Genomic DNA, 22,499 nt, shown 5'->3' on the forward strand with positions numbered 1-22,499 from the left:
TGGTAATTCAAAGCAGGACACTTGGCATGTTTCCTGAGGAAAGAAGCCACTTATGGATTCAGTTCCAGGCCAACCTGCCTTTTCCTCCCCTAAAAGTTTTAGTGTATGATGTGATTTTTGAAATGATTCATTATTGAGACTCAAAGAGAGTAACTGATTACACATATATATAAACACCAAAAAAAAAAGTAAAAAAAAAAATCCTGATAATCTTTATACTTGTTTAGGAACTGAAATTCTGGCATCAGGGTCTACCATTTCATGTTACCTTTTAAAGCCAGTGTTTTTGTTTCTAAAACAATTGGATTTTAGGAGAATATTTGATATAGCATCTTATAGCTCTCAAGCCAATTTACAGAATAACTAAAATACACAACTTGAAATCACTTGGAAATATTCCCCCCCCTCATCAAAAACCAAAAAGCAAGCCAACAAAATCCTCTAGGATTAGTTAGTATTGGCTATAATGGTAGGGTCAGGAAGAGCCCTTAGAAATTGACTAGTATCCTTTACCTGTCGATAGTTCGATGTAAAGGCGCCTAGGTAAGCGATGACACCCGCGGAAACGAGGATGTCACCTGTTAGGTTGATGTATAATTGCCCCAGCTCCAGAGCTGTAAGGCTCCAGCGTGTTTTCTCACCCCCAAGGCCTCCAATCAGCTGCTCGGCTCGTTCTAGCTTTTTGCTGCACAAGTCAACCTTGAAAATAAAAGTCAGCGTTTATCAACATCCATGGGTAGAAAATAAGTGAAAATTTCTGCAAGATTTTGCCCTCCGAGATAAGTTCTTTTTTTAATTATGAACTTTCATCTGGAATCTTTTTTTTTAAACTCTCTAAAAAAATGTGAGCTATCTCACTATGAAGACTGGCAAGTCCATGACATTTCAGAACTTTGTTTCGTAACAAAGTAAAAAGAAGTATACACAATTTATGAAATTCTTAGTGGATATTCATCACGTAATACAAGAATAGCTCAATTTAAGGAAATGATCTACAGCAGGAGACACAGAAATTTTCTTATGTAATAAAGGACATTCTCTTGCAAATATAATTGTTTTCTCTCAAATTTAAATACTCTAAATGCATTTTATTTCAAATATTCTATGAAAATCTTCCCCTCATTTAACTTATGGTTGACTTAATGATAATTTTAAAGGTTAAATGTTTAAAAGTTGTAATAATTTATGCTTACTTGCAAAGCAGAATTTTCAAGTTGTTAAATTGTGTCAACCTACTCACACACTTGCAATTAACCTTCAATTAGGACATCAATCAATAGCTGAGAGCCTACTTTGTGCAGAAGACTGTCAACCAAATTTGATTATGAGTAATTAAGCAATGTGATTAAAAAAAGAAAAAGGATAATTATGAAAGTGGAAAACTTGGGGAAAAGCCATTTCAACCCATGCAATAGCAATATTCCAGTAGTATACCTGAATTATTGTAGTTTAATTGTAAGTGACTTAGCCTCATTTTTCTTGGATAAAGACAAGAGTAAGCAAAGGTTAGCTTAAGGTTCAAAATGAAATGACTGACATGAAAAGAGGAAGTAAACAATTGGTAAAAACAGAGGCATTTAGATTACTGTGGAATAAGAATTAGGCTTATACTTTTTCCTAGAGCTATTCATATTTATATTAAATAAGTGATTTTAGACCAAAAGATATAAAATATAAGGTTGGTTTATCTAAACATAGGCTTGAAAAAGCAACAGTGTGTAAGTGGGGATATTTTTGATACTTCCTAAATTTACATCTTTTGTCTTTTAATTTTCCTTCTTTTAATATCTTCTGTTTTCCTGCTTCTTTCTTCATTCTTTTTTCTGTAATATTTATAATAAATTGAATCATGTATCAGACTACAGTAAAGTTGCCATCAGAAATTACTAAGTAAAAATATTTTAACTAAAGTTTTGCCTCCAAAAGCAGATTTTTAGTACACATGTAAGCATATATTCATTTTACATGATCATGATTTCCAACATTTTATCACAAAAAATAAAAATTTCAAACATGCAACAGAGTTGGCAAATGTTTACCGTAAACCACACACCCACCTATTATTTAAACTAAAACTGACCACTTGGACATCATGCCCTATGGTATGTAATATTTCTAAAGATGAGCACAATGTCACATGTTTGTATAAATACAGAATGTGTGGTCATATCCTATGGGATGAAAAGTCTGGGAAAGAGCACAGCTATTAAATTCAGATAGCCTTTGTTCAGATTTTAGCCTTCACGCTTAGAAGCTGGGTTGACCATAGGCAAGTTACTTAACCTTTCTGTGCTTTAGTTTCCACAACATGAAACAAAAAGATGACCTCCCTCAGAAGGCTGTTTTGAGAATGAGATAACTTATACTGTTCCCAGAACAACAGTGACTCACAGAGTAAGCACTCAATAAATATTGACTGTTATAAAATATAAAATATTTTGACTTTTTTTCCATAACTAGACTTGAGCAGTTAATTATTACAAACAGTATCACCTTTTTAGTCTTAAAATAATTTTCATGGGACACAGTATGGTTCTGGGTATTGAGTTCTCATCCTAGCTCCGCCATTAACTCTTACATAACCTAAGTCATTTAATATTTTGGATCTCCATTTCTTTACCTATAAAATGAAGAATTATTTAAATACTCTAGCTCAATATTCTGGTAATCTAAGATAGAGAAGATTGACTTTTTTTTGGCAGGGTGGGGGAAGGGCCCAAAAAGTAAAAATTGGGGGCTTTGTGGATTGAGAGGCAAAACTGATGATATTAGGCAAGTATCTATACAACCATTTACTATATAATCACTAAAAAAATGTCCAAACCATTATTAGCTTGTGAGCCATTAAAAAATGGGCAATGGTGGATTTGGCCTGTGGGCCATCATTTGCCAATCCCCAGCCAGCAAGAAAACAGGAGACTTGGGCTGTTACTTGCGGGCGCAAACAACCTTCTTACTAAAGTAATTAGGATTTGCCCATAGTTGTCCATAGTATCACATACCTGGTTTTCCAAATCAGCCTTCTTCTGTTTGTTTAGTTCAAGGGTATCCTGAAGCTTGGCCAGCTTGTCCTGAACCTCGCGCAGGGCGGCCTGCTTCTTCCGAAGACCGTCCATAGCAATTTTAAGCTCCCCTTCGGCTGCAGCCAGTTTTATCTTTTTAGGAGCTACAATTTTTGCCACTCTGCAAAAAGTAAAATCAGAAAATTAGATATACGTTTCATACTGTAGTGCACTTTCTATCACTGAATTTGTTTTTCTAGCCTTACTAAAACTCAAAACACATCTTTATGCAAAACCTATCCTGGTTTCCATATTCTATATTTCATTGAACTATCACACCTGACCCTAGCACATAAGAAAGGAGGATTAAAATAGATATCAAATATGGATAACATTTTCAAATAAGTAATTTTACCTAATATAAATTAGTAGATTATTGACAGTATGAATATTGCTGGTTTTCCGAAAGGAAAATAGCCTATTCATGTAAAATATTGCAGTGTTTATGAAAACTAGTTCATTTAAGCTTAATTCTTAGGAGGTGAGGTGTTTCATCTATGTCATTTTGCTTTTTAAAAATTTCAGAATACATCTTTAACTAAAACCAGCCATCTTATAAATATGTATGTCGACAATAGAAGGGACTATATAAGAAAAAGAATGGATCTAAATTATCTTCTATCTGGAAAATGGGGTCAGTGATGTTAGCTTTCTAAACAAATGATAAAATATTAAAATTTATCATTAACACATCATGGTCCATAACATATAAGTGCAATGATTCAAATTGTGTATGAGTTTGACAGACATCCTGTAATAGTTGCTTTTTGAAGAATAACCAGTAATTTTTGCTGTTTTGTACATAAGCGGTTCTCATACAATCACCAGAAAAGACTCCTTGTCTTACAAAGAATATATATTATACTAGTGGTTTTCAAAATGTGGTCCAAGACATGCTTCATCCCCTGATATCCTCTCTTGGCCAACTAAACACCTGCGTGAGGCTCTACTTTCTTCATACACTTCAACTGAAACAATATATTGCAACAGATTGAATGAAGATGCAGATTTGAGAGTCCAGCTGTCTTCCACCGGCCACACATTAAAGAGATTTGCAAAAATATAAAACACCACTACTGTTCTAATTTTTTGTGAAAAATGTGAATAAGTTATTTATGTAACATGTAATGTCTTTATGCATTAATAGTTTTTAAAAATATCTCTATTTCAACTTCTATTATGATAGATAAACAAGTTCTTTGTGGGATGCCTGGGGTTAGGCGTCTGCCTTCAGCTCAGGTCATGTATCCCGGGGTGCTAGGATCGAGCCCCACATCAAGCTCCTTGCTCAGAGGGGAGCCTGCTTCTCCCTCTGCTTGCTGCTCCCCCTGTTTGTGTTCTCTCTGACAAATAAATAAATAAAATCTTTAAAAAAAAAAGTTTTTCACGTCTTCAAGAATTTTTAAGAGTATAAAGGGTTCTGGAGTCCAAAAATGTTTAAGTATCACTGTATCATACTATATAATTGGTATAGTCTTGCCTCCAGGAAATACATACACACATAGCAGATACTAGACCTGATTTTCCAAAGAGCCTCTCACCTGCTTAGCTTTTAAGTTTTATAGTGTCTAAATGACCAAAATAAAACACAGGGTGTTGTTGTTGTTGTTGTTAGTACTTACTTATCATACGAATCCATTGCTATGACCCATTTGCACAGACCTTCGGCTGCTGTGGAAGCATTTCTAATCTTTTCTGGAACAAAATCTGGATTTGGAATATAATTTTTTCTTATTATATTCATATAAGCTGCAGGAATGTTGTCCTTGTCATATTCATGAAGTGACTGTAGAAATCGGATGTCACCAAGAAGTCTCTTAGCTGGACCCCAGAAGTCCTCTATTTTTTTTCCTGAACCGGTTGGGTCAGGGATTTTGTCAGCTTTGATGCCTTTCAAGATGCATATAGCTTCCATAACAAGCTTGACACCAGCAGGAGGACTCTTCATGGATTTTACCACTGTAATGTCCTTGAAATAACAACACGCTAATTATTAAAAAAGAATGGTTTATGTGTTACTTGTAATTGGCTCCTTATTTTCAAACTAAACCATAAGAGAGAAACTCACTCTGTTCATTGGGTAGAAATGGTGACAGTGACAGATTTCTGTTAATAAGCATTGAGAAGTTTATCACAAAGGGAAAGTTAAAAACAAAAAAGAATAATGGAAATATAATGTGAGATTACTTATGACATAAAGTCTACTTCAAAAACACATAAAAACAGATTTGGCTGTTGCAAAGTAAGAGTTTTGTAGCTTCTTAAAAATTATGAAATAGATGCAAACATTAGAAAAATACAGAGAAATTATCCATACAAAAATCTCCTATAATCCCATACTATCTAGTTAACTACTGCAAATATCTTTTCTTTATACTTCTTCTAGGTTTTTCTATGTATATATGCTATGAACTAGTGAATATGCTACATTTTCACCATTGGAATTATAGTATACATAACATACATGCTGTTTTAAAACTTTTCATATTTCAATAGTAATGTATAGTGAACATCCTTACATGCTATGAGACACTTAAATCATTTTAATGGCTGCATGACTTTCTCATGTATCGATATGAACCATAATGCTCATACCCCAGCTATGTTTTTTCCTTTTCTTTTTACTATTAAAATTACCATGTTGAATTAAGAACTTTGTATATTTTTAAAGATTTTGACACATATTGACAAACTACTCTCCAGAAAGTACCCAAGGGTTCCTGTTTTACTCTCAGCAACAATGCTACGCATTCTGATAAACCAAAGAAATCCTATATTAATCTGTTTTTTAAAAAATACAAGTGAGGTAGGATATATTTTCATATGTTTGACTATTTGCACTTCCTCTTTTGTGAATTACTTCTTTATATCATTTACTGTCTTATCTTACAGGTATTTTTTTCTTATTGATTTGTAAGAGCTTTTTACATAGAGGCATATTAATCTTTTGTTTGCCATCTAGTTCAAATATTTCCCCCCAGTGTTTCTACACTTCTGTCTGTAATGTTTATATCAAACAAAATGTGTTGGTTTTTAGGTACTAAAATTTATAACTTAAAAAAACCCTAATTATTAGTTATGGAAAAACAGATGAGTATCCAGAGCATATATATTATCATTTTGCTTAGTTTTTTTTCTGATTTCTCTCACATCTAAGAAATCCAAGGTCCTGGTCCACTCCAAGATATAAACGGGACCTGCATTTTCTACTATTTTATAGTAGTATAATTACTTCTATTTAAATTTCAATCACTCTGAAATCTACATTGGAGTAAAGTGTGAAGAAAGGGATCTAATGGTCTCCCCTCACCCAAAAGTTTAGCATGATTCTCAACACTATTTTTAAAAATTTTACCTTTATCTTTCTTAATTGAAATAGTCCCCTCACATCTAAATTTTTAATACCACATTTCATCCAATCTAAAACATGTTATTATAAAGTATAACACTGTAGGCCATATTATTAAGTATCTCAAAAATAAAAAAACCCAAATACTAACAAACATTAACACGATTTGTTATCACGTCTACTGTAAGGTGTATGCCAATTACAAAGTGTCTAAATATGAAAAAGGTGCACTGTAGAAATAAAATATACACTTAGGTCTTAGGCCTCTGTCCACCACTGTACTGCAAAATTGCTGTGCAAAGTTCTTGAAATAACAGAGGTTTTAGGGTAGGTTCGAAAATTTGGCAACTTTCTCCTTTTCCAGAATTCTTAGCCGTGCATATGCACTTCTTTTTTCAGGTCAATTAGGCAATTCTTTTGCCAATTTGAAAATGATTTCGATTGCATCAAATGTGGAGACTAATTTGGAGAGACAGACTTGGTTGTAGCCCACAATACTTTCTTGAGCTACAATGCTCTGTGTCCCAGCAAGTGTGTGGCTGAGCTCCTCTTACCTGCGCGGTGAGAGTATCGAGGGCAGACAGTGCTGACTCTAAGATGGGCAAGGCCTCCGCCAGGTCTGCATCACATTCATCTTTGATGGCTTTGGCGGCCATAGCTTGTTCATTTGCTATCGTTTCATCAGCTTTCACTACTTTTTCAGTTTTGGCAACTTCTACAGACTCCCTCTCGATGATTGCCATCATTTCATCCACCTCTTTGCTAGCAACTTTTAATTGAGGATGGAGTGCCTCCAACTCAATTTGCATTGTGGCTACTTGAGATGCAGCAGAATCCAGTTTGTCCAAACCCACTTCATACCTCTTTTTCATTTTCATGACTTCACTGGAAGCAAACATAAAATGACGTTAGGCATCCTGTTCTATATCCTTCAAGGAAAAAATTGAAATATTCTTGAGCTTTTAAGGCTTTTTTCCAGGCATAACTAAAGGAGTGGTATGAAAGATTTTCACATAACAATTTGTCAAAAATTACTAACTTTAGAACATTGGGTTGTGCACAACTAAGAGCCAAAAGTATGCCTCATTCATTTCTGTATTTCCAGTACCTAGCGCAATATGCAGGCATATAGCAGAATTTCAAAAGTTATTTTTTAAATTTATTATATACTAGGTATAGGGGCGCCTGGGTGGCTCAGTTGTTAAGCACCTGCCTTTGGCTCAGGGCGTGATCCCAGGGTCCTGGGATTGAGCCCCAAATTGGGCTCCCTGCTCTGCTGGGAGCCTACTTCTTCCTCTCCCACTCCCCCTGCTTGTGTTCCCTCTCTCGTTGGCTGTCTCTCTCTCTGTCAAATAAATAAAATCTTAAAAAAAATATATTATATACTAGGTATAGGCAAGGAGCTGCTCTTTATCAAAATTAGTCACTTTTGGAACTTCATTTCTACAACACTATAGTTCCTTAAAACCTTTTTATAATCACATCTTTTAAACGGATTTCAGGGCCCAAAATATATTATTTTAAATGTTGCCAAAGGTGGCAAAGGATTTTAGGAAGTATTCAATATCTTGAAATAATTTTTTATTAAGACAAAAATGACAAATAGAATAATAATAAAACTCAATACTTTATGTGTGCAGAATGATTACAAAGTAATAATAATCGATTAGGAAGATAATAATCTTTTAATATGCTTTAAACATTGTATCTGCATTCATATATGGTCTCTGGATAATTACACATTATATGTAGAGAAAACTCTTCTTTATAATTCATTTCATTGAAAATATTTGATACACCATAATGTTTCATAGTAAAAGGTGACACATTTTAGAAGTCATCCTCAAAAAGAAGGTTGGAGTAGGTAACAAACCAGCCTGATAACTGTCTAAAGGCAGAAGCATACCCTTCAGCTGAGGGCTTAACTGGCTCAAACTGGAATAGGTAACTGGGAAAACATTAAAAAGACTGCCACAGGAAAAAAATAAAACAAAACAACATTTAGAAGTGAGGGTATGCTACTTTTTAAAAAAGATTTTATTTATTTATTTGACAGAGAGACAGACAGCCAGCGAGAGAGGGAACACAAGCAGGGGGAGTGGGAGAGGAAGAAGCAGGCTCCCCCAAAAGGGAGTCTGATGCGGGGCTCGATCCCAGGACCCTGGGATCATGCCCTGAGCTGAAGGCAGACGCTTAATGACTGAGCCACCCAGGTGCCCCTGAGGGTATGCTATGTTTTGTCACATATTGATTCCCTCTGAGTCAGCAAAATGCTTGACATAATGGGAACTGAGGGGGACTAGATACATGATACCATATTATCTGTGAATTTGGTTTAGCTGAAATCTTGTGGAACAAGAACAAGAACAGGAAAGCTTCCATATTGTGGTTTATCCCATGTGATGATTTTTTAGCTAAACTACTGGTGTCTTAACAGGTGACCTGCTAACTTGCTTCTACGTTACCAGAGTACCTGGCAATAAAGAGATCTGAAGGCTTTAGCTATTAAGGAAAGAGTAACCACAGGATGGGGATCCTAGTTGAGGTAAAGGAGAATTTTTTTAAAAGATTTTTAAATTTATTTTTTGAGAAAGAGAGAGAGGGGCGGGTTGGAGAAGAGGGAGAGAATCCCAAGGAGATTCCCAGCTGAATGTGGAGCCCTACACAGGGCTTGATCCCACAAGTCAGAGACCATGACCTGGGCTGAAACCAAGAGTTGGACACTCAACCAATTGAGCCACCCATGTGCCCCATAAAAGAGAGGTTCTTTTTTAAAAAAGAGGAAGATTTGAAAGGCAAATAAGAATACCTAAAACTGCCTAGAGAACTATTACTTTCAATCTTTCTATAACTTTGTATCTCATTTTCATAATATTTCTTTCAGTTAGGATGGCCTTAAACATTTTGAGTGTACAGAGACATAAGTGATGGCTAAAATTTAATAAGACTCTCCAAAAAGTTATAATCCTCTTGGATGGGAAATATGGAAGAAGAAGAAAAAAAAAGACAAAATTCCATTAAGTTAAAGATTATAAGATCTACATGGAAAGATAACTATTTTGACAGACAAAGCAATTATAAAATTCAGTCAAGTAATGTAGCAACTAGGTAGATGCAAAAAGCACTAATGATATGATTCAAACATGTGAGTATATATCATGGTACCTAGGCAAACTCTGACACCCAAACTGCAGAAGGTATTACAACAGTCACTGTAAATATGGATGAGGAGTGTCCTACCAGGATATAGGTAGCATTCTGGACAATACGGGAAAGGATGCTTCAAAATGCTTGACATAGTGGGTTAGCACAGGAAGATTTAGAATTAACTATAGTTAATGTGCAAACATTAAACTTTGCATCAATATTTTTATGTCATGAAATCTGTGCATGTTGGTGTTTTAAGTATATATTTTCAATATTTAAAAGAATTAAGTCTGTTAGATCCACAGATAAACCTTATAGTCCAATATAAATTATGTAATTGAGCAAGAGCTAGATTTCCATTTTAAAGTAAAAATAGCTCATAAAGTTTATAGGTATTATTAAACATTTAAAAGAACTTAAGGCTCACCATCTGTATTAGTTTAACTTACTAATTTTTTAAAATTACTTAAGTATTTAGGAAAGTTTGATTTGTTAAATCAGACCTCAAAAAGGAAATAAAAACCTTTAAAAATTATAAATGCAATGAAAAAAATTATAAATGCAATGTAAAAAATTTGTTTAAATAATTTTTTGAATGGGACCAAACATTAACTGAAGATCCCCTTAAAAGGTAGATCACTAAAATTTCTAAACATCGAATTTTATAGCTTATCACAGAAATAAAAGACCAAAAAACTAGTCAGATCTAAATGAATAATGCAATAACCGAGATTTGAAACCAACTGATATAATGACCATGAGAATGGAAGCAGCAGAGGAAAGAATAAATGATACAGAAGATAAAATTATGGAAAATAATGAAGCTAAAAGGAAGAAAGAAAAGTGTTAATCATAAATGTAGACATAGGGAACTCAGTGACTCCATAAAGCATAACATTTGTATCATAGGAGTCCCAGAAAAAGAGAGGGAAGTTTTATTTGAGGAAATTATAGGTGAAAACTTTCCTCACTGGGGGAAGGAAACAGACATCTAAATTCAGGAGGCACAGAGAATTCCCATCAAAATCAACAAAAGCAGGCCAACACCAAAACATAGTTAAATTTGCAAAATATAGAAATAAAGAAAAATATCCTAAAAACAGCAAGACAAAAGAAGTCCTTAACTTCAAAGGGAAGGCAAATAAGATTAGCAGCAGATCTATACACAGAAAGTTGGCAGGCAAGAAGAGAGTGGCATAGTATATTCAATGTGCTGAGTGGGAAAATATGCAGCCAAGAATATTCTATTCAGCAAGCTATCGTTCATAATACAAGGAGAGATAAAGAGTTTCCCAGACAAACAAAAACAAGGAGTTCATGATCGCTAAACCAGTCCTGCAAGAAATATTAAAGGGGAATCTTTCAGTGGGAAAAAAAAGACCAAAAGTGACAAAGACTAGAAAGGAACAGAGAAAATCTCCAGAAACAATGACAAAACAAGTAATAAAATGGCATTAATTCATATCTGTCAATAATCACTCTGGATATAAATGAACTAAGTGCTCCAATAAAAAGACATAAGGGGTCAGGAAGGATTAAAAAAAAAAAACAAACATCTATATGCTGCCTACAAGAGACTCACTTTAGGAGAGAGGGAAGATGGTGAAGGGTAGGGGACTCTCATTTCATCTGGTCCCTTGAATTCAGCTAGGTATCTATCAAATAATTCTGAACACCTGTGAATTCAACCAGAGATCTAAGAAAAGAATTCTGCAATTAAACAAACAAAAAATTGACTACTTTTTTGCAAGCAGTGTGAAAAGTCTTCAGGGAACAAAAGTCACATAGAGCAACCTGAGGCAGCCTACACTAAGCCTGGTCACCTAGCAAGGGGCAGTGCAACTTCACCCGGGCAGACACCTAGGACTCAGTGCAGCAGGCCCCTTCCCCAGAAGACCAGCAGGAACATCAGGCTAATACCAAGTTTTTGGACCATAAAGAACTAAAAAAACTCCTGCATTAGGGGAAAATAGTACATAAAATTCAAAATTTTTTCTCATGATTTTTTAGTCTTTCAGTTTAAAATTTTCTTTTTTTCCCCTTTTCAACTAACTTCTTATTTTGTCAACTATTTTTTAAAGTCCTCTTTTAATTTTCATTTTTATATTTATATTTTTAGATGTATTCTTCATTTTTTTGCTTCCTTTCACAGTATTCAATTTTATTTTTGTATATATAAGTTTTTCTTCCTTTAAAATTTTGGGATTAAGTGTCTTCTAACAAATAAATCAAAATACACCCAGGACCAAGTGTATCACCCTGTTCTGTGTACCTGTTTTATTATATTCTCTTTTTCTCTCCCCCCCCCCTTTTTTTCTTTTTTGGTTTCTGATCTCTTCTAATTTGCCTAGTGTCTATTTCACAGGGGTCATGGTTGATATTTTTATTTTTTCTTTTTTGTTCTCTCATTCATCTATTCTTCTCTAGACCAAATAACCAGAAGAAAAAATTCCCAGAAAAAAAGGACAAGAGGCAGTAATCACTGCCAGAGACTTAATAAATATAAATATTGGTAAAATGTCAAAGTTATTATTCAGAACAATGACTATAAAGATACTAGCTGGGCTTGAATAAAGCATAGAAGACACTAGAGAATCCCTTTCTAGATAAATAAAATAACTAAGATCTAATCAGGTTGAAATAAAAAAGGGTATTGCTGAGATGCAATAAAAAATGGACGCTCTTACTGATAGGGTAAGTGAGGCAGAAGAAAAAATTAGTGATAGAGAAGACAAAATTATGGAGAATAACGAAACTGAGCAAAAGAGAGATAAACAATTATTGGACCATGAGGGGAGAATTCAAGAGATCATAAAGGGAAGCAATATTAGAATTATAAGGCTCCAGAGGAAGAAGAAAGAGGGGGGAGTGAGCAGAAGCTATACTTGAGCAAATTATAGCTGAGAACCTCCCTAATCTGGGGAAGGAAATAGGCATTCAAGTCCAGAAGGCACAGAGAACCCCCCTCAAAATCAATAAAAATAGATCAACACTCTGACATAAAATAGTGAAGCTTGCAAATTTCAGAGATAAAGAGAAAATACTAAAAGCATCTCAAGAAAGAGGTCTTTAACCTACAAGGGTAGGAACATTAGACAGCATTAGATTAGGCAGCAGACCTATTCACACAGACCCAGCAGGCCAGAAAGGGCTGGCATGATATAGTCAGGGTACTAAATGAAAAAAACATACAGCCAAGAATACTTTATCCAGCAAGTCTGTCATTCAGAATGGAAGGAGAGACAAAGAGCTTACAGGACAAACAAACCAAAACACTTTGTGATCACTAAAACAGCCCTGTAAGAAATATTAAAGGGAATGCTGTAAGCAAAGAGAGAGATCAAAAGTAACATAGACCAGAAAAGAACAGAGACGATATGCAAAAACAGGGATTTTACAGGTAATACAATGGCACTAAATTCATATTTTTCAATTGTTACTCTGAATGTAAATGGGCTAAATCCCCCAATCAAAAGACATAGGGTATCAGATTGGATAAAAAAAGCAAGACCTATTGATATGCTGTCTACAAGAGACTCCTTTTAGATCCAAAGACACCTCCAGACTGAAAATGAGGGGGTGGAGAACAATTTATCATGCTAATGGACATCAAAAGAAAGCTGGGGTAGCAATCCTTATACCAGACAAATTAGACTTTAAACCAAAGACTGTAGTAAGGGATGAAGGACGCTATACCATACTTAAAGGGTCTATTCAACAAGAAGATCTAATAATTATAAATATTTATGCTCCTAACTTGGGAGCAGCCAGTTATATAAACCATTAATAATAAAATCAAAGAAACACATTAATAATAATACAATAATCATAGGGGACTTTAACACCCTACTCACTGCAATGGACAGATCATTAAAGCAGATCAACAAGGAAACAAGGGCTTTGAATGACACACTGGACCAGGTGGACTTCATAGATATAGTCAGAACATTCCATCCTAAAGGAACAGAATACACATTCTTTTCAAGGGCACATGGAACATTCTCCAGAACAGATAACATACTGGGTCACAAATAAGGTCTCAACTGGTACCAAAAGATTGAGATTATTCCCAGCATACTTTCAGATCACAATGCTTTGAAACTTGAATTCAGTCACAAGAGAAATTTGGAAGGAACTCAAATACTTGGAGGTTAAAGACCATCCTACGAAAGAATGAATGTGTCAACTAGGAAATTAAAGAGGAATTTAAAAAATTCATGGAAACAAAAGCAAATGAAAACACATCTGTTCAAAACCTTTGGGATGTGGCAAAGGCAGTCCTTAGAGGGAAGTACATAGCAATACAACCCTTTCTCAATAAACTAGAAAAGTCTGAAATCACAAACTAACCTTACACTTAAAGGAGCAGGAGAAAGAATAGCAAAGAGAGGGGTGCCTGGGTGGCACAGCGGTTAAGTGCCTGCCTTCAGCTCAGGGCGTGATCCCGGCGTTATGGGATCGAGCCCCACATCAGGCTCTTCAGCTATGAGCCTGCTTCTTCCTCTCCCGCTCCCCCTGCTTGTGTTCCCTCTCTCGCTGGCTGTCTCTATCTCTGTCAAATAAATAAATAAAATCTTAAAAAAAAAAAAAAAGAATAGCAAAGAGAGCCTAAACCAAACAGGAGACGAGAAATAATAAAGATTAGAGCAGAAATCAATGAAACAGAAACCAAAAGAACAGTAGAACAGATCAATGAAACTAGAAGCTGGTTCTCTGAAAGAATTAATAAGATCAATAAACCCCTAGGAAGAATTATCAAAAAGAAAAGAGAAAGGACCCAAATTAATAAAATCATGAATGAAAGAGGAGAGATCATAACCAACACCAAGGAAATACAAACAATTGTAAGAGCATATTATGAGCAACTATATGCCAACAAATTAGGCAATATGGAAGAAATGAATGCATTCCTAGAAACACATATACTACCAAAACTGAAATAGGAAGAAATAGAAAACCTGAACAGACCCATAACCAGCAAGGAAATTGAAGCAGTAATCAAAAATCTCCCAACAAGAGCCCAGGGCTGGATGGCTTCCCAGGGGAATTGTACCAAACATTTAAACAACAACTTTCACCTATTCTTCTGAAGCTTTTTTCAAAAAATAAAAATGGAGGGAAAACTTCCACATTTGTTCTATGAGGCCAGCATTCCCTTGATCCTAAAACCAAAGACCCCACCAAAAAGGAGAATTACAGACCAATATCTCTGATGAACATGAATGTCAAAATTCTCACCAAGATACTAGCCAATAGGATCCAATAGTACATTAAAAGTATTATTCACCATCACCAAGTGGGTTTTACTCCTGGGATGCAAAGGTGGGTAAACATTCACAAATCAATTGACATGGTACATCACATTAATAAAAGACAGGACAAGGACCATATGATCCTCTCAACTGATACAGAAAAAGCATTTGACAAACTACAGCATTCTTTCTTTTTATTATTATGTTCAGTTAGCCACCTTATAGTACAACATTAGTTTTTGATGCAGTGTTCAATGATTCATTAGTTACGTATAACACCCACTGCACACCACAACACATGTCCTCCTTTATTGATTAAAACGCTCCGCAGTGTAGATCTCACCACTGTTGTTCAACATCATGCTCGAAGTCCTAGTCTCAGCAATCAGACAACAGAAAGAAATAAAACGCATTCAAATTGGCAAAGAAGAAGTCAAACTCTCTTCACAGATGACATATCTTATGTGAAAAACCTAAAAGATTCCACCCCCATACTTCTGGAACTCATATAGGAATTCAACAATGTGGCAGGATATAAAATCAATGCACAGAAATCAGTTGTATTCCTATACACTAACAATGAGACAGAAGAAAGAAAAATTGAGGAATCAATCCCATTTACAATTGCACCAAAACCCACAAGATAACCTAGGAATAAACCTAACCAAAGAGGTAAAGGATCAGTACTATAAAAACTACCAAACACTTCTGAAAGAAATTGAGAAAGACTCAAAGAAATAGAAAAGCATTCCATCCTCTCATGGAATGGAAGAATAAACATTGTTAAAATGTCTATGCTACCCAGAGGAATCTACACATTCAATGCAATCCCTATCAAAATACCATCGACATTTTTCACAAAGCTGGAACAAACAATCTTAAATTTGTATGGAACCAGAAAAGACCCTGAATAGCCAGTCGAATATTGAAAAAGAAAACCAAAGCTGGTAGCATCACAATCCCAGACTTCAAGCTCTATTACAAAGCTGTAATACTGGCACAAAACCACACACATAGATCAATGGAACAGAATATAGAACCCAGAAATGAATCCACAACTCTAGGGTCAACTGATCTTTGACAAAGCAAGAAAGAATATCTGGTGGAAAAAGGACAGTCTCTTCAAAAAATGGTGTTGGAAAAATTGGACTGCCACATGTAGAAGAATGAAACCGGACCATTTTCTTACACCATACACAAAAATAGGCTCAAAATGGATGAAAGATCTCAATTGAGATAGGAATCCATCAAAATCCTGGAGGAGAACACAGGCAGCAACCTCTGTGACCTCAGCCACAGCAATTTCTTGTTAGACATGTCTCCAAAGGCAAGGGAAACAAAAGCAAAAATGAACTGCTGGGATTTTATCAAGATAAAAACTTTTGCACAGCAAAGGAAATAGTCAACAAAACTAAAAAGCAACCTATGAAATGGGAGAAGATATTTGCAAATGACATATCAGATAAAGGGCTAGTATCCAAGATCAAAAAGAACTTATCAACCTCAACACCCAAAAAACAAGGAATCCAGTCAAAAAATGGGAAGAAGACATGAATAGATGTTTCTCCAAGGAAGACATACAAATGGCCAACAGACACATGAAAAAGTGTTCCATATCACTTGGCATCAGGGAAATACAAATCAAAACCACAAGAGATACCACCTCACATCTGTCAAAATGGCTAAAATTAACAAGTCAGGAAACAACAGATATTGGCAAGGATGTGGAGAAAGGGGAACCCTCTTACTCTGTTGGTGTGCATGCAAGCTGGTGCAGTCATGCTGGATAAGAGCATGGGGGTTCCTCAAGAAGTTAAAAATAAAGCTGCCCTATGATACAGCAATTGCACTACTAGGTATTTACCCCAAAAATATAAATGTAGTGATCTGAAAGGGCACTTGCACCCCAATGTTTATAGCAGGAATGTCCACAATAGCCAAACTATGGAAAAAGCTGAGATGTCCATTGGCAGATGAATGGATAAAGAAGATGTGGTATGTACACACACATACACACACATGATGGAATATTACTCAGACCTCAGAAAGGATGAATACTTAGCATTTATACTGATGTGGATGGAACTGGAGGGTGTTATGCTGAGTGAAATAAATCAATCAGAGAAAGACAAGTATCATATGTTTTCACTCATGTGGAATATAAGAAAGAGCACAAAGGATCATAGGGGAAGGGAGGGAAAACTGAATGGGAAGTCATCAGCGAGAGAGACAAACCATGAGAGACTTTTAGCTATAGGAAACAAACTGAGGGTTGCTGGAGGGGAGGGGGTGAGGGAATGGGATAACTGGGTGATGGGCATTAAGGAGGGCATGTGATGTGATAAGCACTGAGTATTATACACAACTGATGAATTATTGAACTCCACATCTGAAACTAATGATGTACTATACGTTGGCTAATTGAATTTAAATAAAAAAGAGGAGAAAATGTTCAGTGAAACCATGTAGTAATATATTTGAATTGGAAATAACAGAATAAGCTCATGAGATGAGTTATATTTAAAAAAAAAAGACTCACTTTAGATCGATCTGCAGATTGAAAGTGAGGGGATGGAGAACCCATTATCATGCTAATGGACATCAAAAGGAAGTTGTAGTAGCCATATATATATCAGACAAACTAGATCTTAAACCAAGGACTGTAATAAGAGATGAAGAAAGCACTACATCATAATAAAGGGGTATATCCAACAAGAAGATCTAACAATTATATATATTTATGACTCCAACTTGGGATCACCCAAATATCTAAATCAATCAATAACAAACATAAGAAACTCACTGATAATACAATAATAGTAGGGAACTTTACGACCCCACTCATAGTGATGGACAGATCAGCTGAGCAGAAGATCAACAAGGAAACAATGGCTTTGAATGGCACACTGGACCGATGGACTTAACAGATATAGTCAGAACATTTCATCCTAAAGCAGCAGAACACACATTTTTTTTGTGTGCACATAGGACGTCCTCCAGAATAGATCACATACTAGATCACAAATCAGGCCTCAACCAGCACAAAAGGACTGAGATCATACCATGCACATTTTCCGACCACAATGTGATGAAACTTGAAGCTAACCACAAGAAAAAATTTGGAAAGACCATAAATACCTGGAGGTTAAAGAAGTATCCTACTAAAGAATGAATGGGTCAACCAGGAAATTCAAGAAGAAATTAAAAAATACATGGGAACAAATTAAAATGAAAACATGATGGCTTAAAACTTTTGGGATGCAGCAAAAGCCATTGTAACAGGGACGTATATAGCAATACAGGCCCACCTCAAGAAGAAAAGTCTCAAATACACAATTTAAACTTATACCTAAAGGAGCTAGAAAAAGAACAACAAATGAAACCTAACACCAGGAGAAGAAAGGAAATAATAAAGAGTAGAGCACAAATAAGTGATAGAGAAACAAGCAAAAAAAAACCCAAACCCAAAACCAAAACCAAAAAAATCAGTAGGATGAATCCACAAAACCAGGACCTGGTTCTTTGAAAGAATTAACAAAATTGATAAAGCCCCAGCCAGGGTTATCAAGAAGAGGAAGGACCCAAATAAATAAAATCACAAATGAGAGAGAAAAGATCACAACACCATGACAGCAGTACCAACAGTTATAAAGAATGAAAAATTATATGCCAATCAATTGGGCAATTTAGAAGAAATTGATAAACTCCCAGAAACTTAAACTACCAAAAGTGAAACAGGAAGAAATAGAAAATTTCTACAGACCCATAACCAGCAAAGAAATTGAGTCAGTAATCTAAAATCTTCCAGCAAAAGTCCAGATCCGGATGGATCCAGATGGTTTTCCAGGTGGAATTCTACAAACATTTAAATAAGAGTTAATACCTACTCTTCTCAAACTGTTCCAAAAAATAGAAATGGAGGAAAAACATCCAAATTCATTCTATGAGGCCAGCATTATGTTGATTCCAAAAACCAAAGACCCACTAGAAAAGAGAAATATAGGCCAATAGCCCAGATGAACATAGATGCAAAAATTCTCAACAAGATACTAGGGCAGGTCAATATTCACAAATCAATCAATGGATACACCACATTAATAATAATAATAAAAAAGGATAAGAACCATATGATCCTCCCAATAGATGCAAAAAAAAAAAAAAAAGGCTTGGACAAAGTATAGCATCCATTCTTGATAAAAATCCCTCAACAAAGTAGGGGTAGAGGAGAACATACCTCAACATCATAAAGGCCATATAGGAAAGACCCACAGCTAATATCATCCTCAATGGGGAAAAACTGAGAGCTTTTCCTCTAAGGGTAGGACAAGATAGGATGTCCACTCTCACCACTGTTATTTAACATAGTACTGGAAGTCCTAGCCTCAGCAACCAGAAAACCAGACAAAAAGAAATAAAAGGCATCCAAATTGCAAAGAAGAAGTCAAACTTTCACTATTCACAGACAATATGATACTCTATGTAGAAAACCCAAAAGACTGCACCAAAACATTTCTTGAACTGATACATAAATTCAGTAGTTGCAGGATACAAAATCAACATACCAAAATCTGTTGCATTTCTATACACCAATAATGAAGCAGCAGAAAGAGAAATCAAGGAGTCAATCCTATTTACAATTGTACCAAAAACCATAAGATAGCTAGGAATAAACCTAACCAAAGAGGTAAAAGATCCATTGCTGAAAAACTATAGAACGCTGGTGAAAGAAATTGAAAAGAACACAAAGAAATGGAAAAACATTCCATGCTCATGGATTGGAAGAACAAATATTGTTAAAATGTCTATACTACCCAAAGCAATCTATACATTCAATGCAATCCCTATCAAAATGCCACCAGCATTTTTCACAGAGCTAGAACAAACAATCCAAAAATGTGTATGGAACCACAAAAGACCCCAAATAGCCAAAGGAATATTGAAAAATAAAAGCAAAGGTGGAGGCATCACAATTCCAGACTTCAAGCTCTATTACAAAGCTGTAATACTGGCACAAAACCAGACACATAGGTCAATGGAACAAAATAGAGAACCCCAAAACGGACTTACAACTCTATGGTCAACTAATCTTTGACAAAGCAGGAAATAATATCCAATGGAAAAAAAGATAGTCTCTTCAACAAATGGTGTTGGGAAAACCAGACAGTGACATGCAAAAGAATGAAACTGGATCACTTTGTTAACATCATACACAAAAATAAATTCAAAATGGATAAAAGACCTCAATGTGAGACAGGAGTCCATCAAAATCTTAGAGGAGAACACAGACAGTAACCTCTTCAACCACAGTCTCAGCAACTTCTTGCTAGACACATCTCCAAAGGTAAGGGAAACAAAAGCAAAAATGAACTACTGGGACTTCATCAAGATAAAAAGCTCTGCACTGCAAAGGAAACAGACAACAAACTAAACAGCAGCCTACAGAATAGGAGAAGATATTTGCAAATGACATATAAGATAAAGGGTTAGGACCAAAATCTATAAAGAACTTACAAACTCAACACCTAAAAACAAATAATCAAGTTAAGAAATGGGCAGAAGACATGAATAGACATTTTTCCAAAGAAGACATCGAGATGGCTAACAGAAACATGAAAAGACGCTCAACATCACTCATCATCAGGGAAATACAATTCAAAACTACAATGAGATACCACCTCACACATGTAAGAATGGGTAAAATTAACAACATAGGAAACCGATGTTGGTGAGGATGGGGAGAAAGGGGAACCCTCTTGCATTGTTGGTGGGAATGCAAACTGGTGCAGCCACTGTGGGAAATAGTATGGAGGTTCCTCAAAAAGTTAAAAATAGCACTACCCTACAATCCAGCAATTGTACTACTAAGTATTTGCCCAAAGGATACAAAAATAATGAACTGAAGGGTACATGCACCCTGACATTTATAGCAGCACTATCAACAATAGCTACATTATGGAAAGAGCACAAATATCCAGCAACTGAAGAATGGATAAAGAAGATGTGGTATGTGTGTTTATACACACACACACACACACACACACACACACACGTACCAGCTATATACTCTCTCTCTCATTCTCTGTCTCTCCATATATATATGGTATATTACTCAGCCATCAAAAAGAATGAAATCTTGCCATTTGCAATGACATGGATGGAGCTAGAGTGTATTATGCTAAGTGAAATAAGACAGAGAAAGACAATACATAAGATTTCACTCATATATGGAATTTCAGAAAGAAAATAGATGAACATAGGGGAAGGGGGAAAAAGAGAGGGAGGGAGGCAAGCCATAAAACAGACTCTTAATGATAGAGAACAGAGTTGTTGGAGGGGACGTGGACAGGGGGTGGGATAAATGGGTAATGGGCATTAAGGAAGATACTTATTGTGATGAACACTGGGTGTCGTATGTACGTGATGAATCACTAAATTCTATTCCTGAAACCAATACCAGACTGTATGTTAACCAACTGAAATTTAAATAAAAATTTGAAACTACAAAAATAAATAAATGACCCTTAATGACATTAAAAATTCACATTGACACATTCTATAGTATATAAGTGTATTGATGTTCATATTGAGGTTTTCAAATGAGAGTTTAAATAAGTAAACCTGTCTCTGGGTTTCAGTTGTTCATACTTAAATAGAAGTTTTATCTATTATCTAATTACTTATAAAAAAACTCTCTCTAGTAGTGTTTACTCAGTATCATTGTCAAAGGATCCTGGAGTCTTAGCCCAGCTCTGAGTGGCACACCTTTATTCCTTCAACAAATATGATTATGCATTTACAATGTGCTAGACAACACATCTACACAAAAGAAGACCTTCTCCCCATCCTAAAGATGTTTGCAAAATAAGTCACTTAAAGATTTAACAATATTCACAGTACAAACGCATACGTATGTATATACAAAATAAATCTCTACATCATAGCTATGTCACTTTTGTACACACAAATATTTTAAAACCACCATAGCTTACTTAGAAATATGAAATCTTGGGATGCCTGGGTGGATTAGTTGAGCGTCTGACTCTTGGTTTCAGCTCAGATTGTTATCTCAGGGTAGTGAGATCCAAGCCCACGACTGGCTCCTTGCTCAGTGTGGAGTCTGAGTTTCTCCCCTTCTCTCCCTCTTCTCCTGCCCCCCCACTCATGCGTACTCCCTTAAAAATACATAACTAAATAGAAATATGAAATTTCATTTTTACCTTCTTTTCTTTTCCAACAAGATTTTGAAGGTGGAGATTAATTCAAGGTAAGAGGTAGGAGTCACATAATTGTATCTTTGAAGTTCAACATAGAAGGATGAAGATAAGTCTATAGTAGAAGTGTGGAAGCTTTTACACATGTTGATACAGCCTTCTCGTATTTCCTCTGCCATTTCAATTTCTTCCAAGAAGCGTGAGGCAACCGCCTGGAGTGCATCTTCAGGCCATGACTAAATTTAAGATAAATGAGTTAGTACTTGATCAAAGTGACTAGTGTAAGTTTGTTACTACTGCAGTCCTTTGTGATTTATTGATGTCAGAAATGGAGAGAAGCACATGAGGGATGGGGCAGGAGAGACACTTCCATGAGGAACCCCCATCCCCCCAAACAAGGACTTGCACACTTAGGAGCCAGTAGCTAGTACAAGTGATACTGACTCTTCATGGTTTATTCAAAGGTTAGAGAAATTGT

The 22,499-nt window shown here is 35.5% G+C and overlaps 1 protein-coding gene across 1 annotated transcript in view; it reads right to left on the reverse strand.

The window, feature by feature from the left end:
* Positions 1-22,499, reverse strand: part of DNAH7 (dynein axonemal heavy chain 7) — a 255,447-nt gene that overhangs the window by 91,484 nt on the left and 141,464 nt on the right. The window contains exons 42-46 of the mRNA XM_057316048.1: positions 22,028-22,257; positions 6,966-7,296; positions 4,685-5,031; positions 3,003-3,183; positions 514-699 (exon numbers count right to left, since the gene is read on the reverse strand). Coding sequence (XP_057172031.1) covers positions 514-699; positions 3,003-3,183; positions 4,685-5,031; positions 6,966-7,296; positions 22,028-22,257 — 1,275 coding nt within the window. The remainder of the gene's footprint in view (positions 1-513; positions 700-3,002; positions 3,184-4,684; positions 5,032-6,965; positions 7,297-22,027; positions 22,258-22,499) is intronic.

The sequence above is a fragment of the Ursus arctos genome, unplaced genomic scaffold, assembly GCF_023065955.2.
Source record: "Ursus arctos isolate Adak ecotype North America unplaced genomic scaffold, UrsArc2.0 scaffold_1, whole genome shotgun sequence".
Classification (NCBI taxonomy): Eukaryota; Metazoa; Chordata; class Mammalia; order Carnivora; family Ursidae; genus Ursus; species Ursus arctos.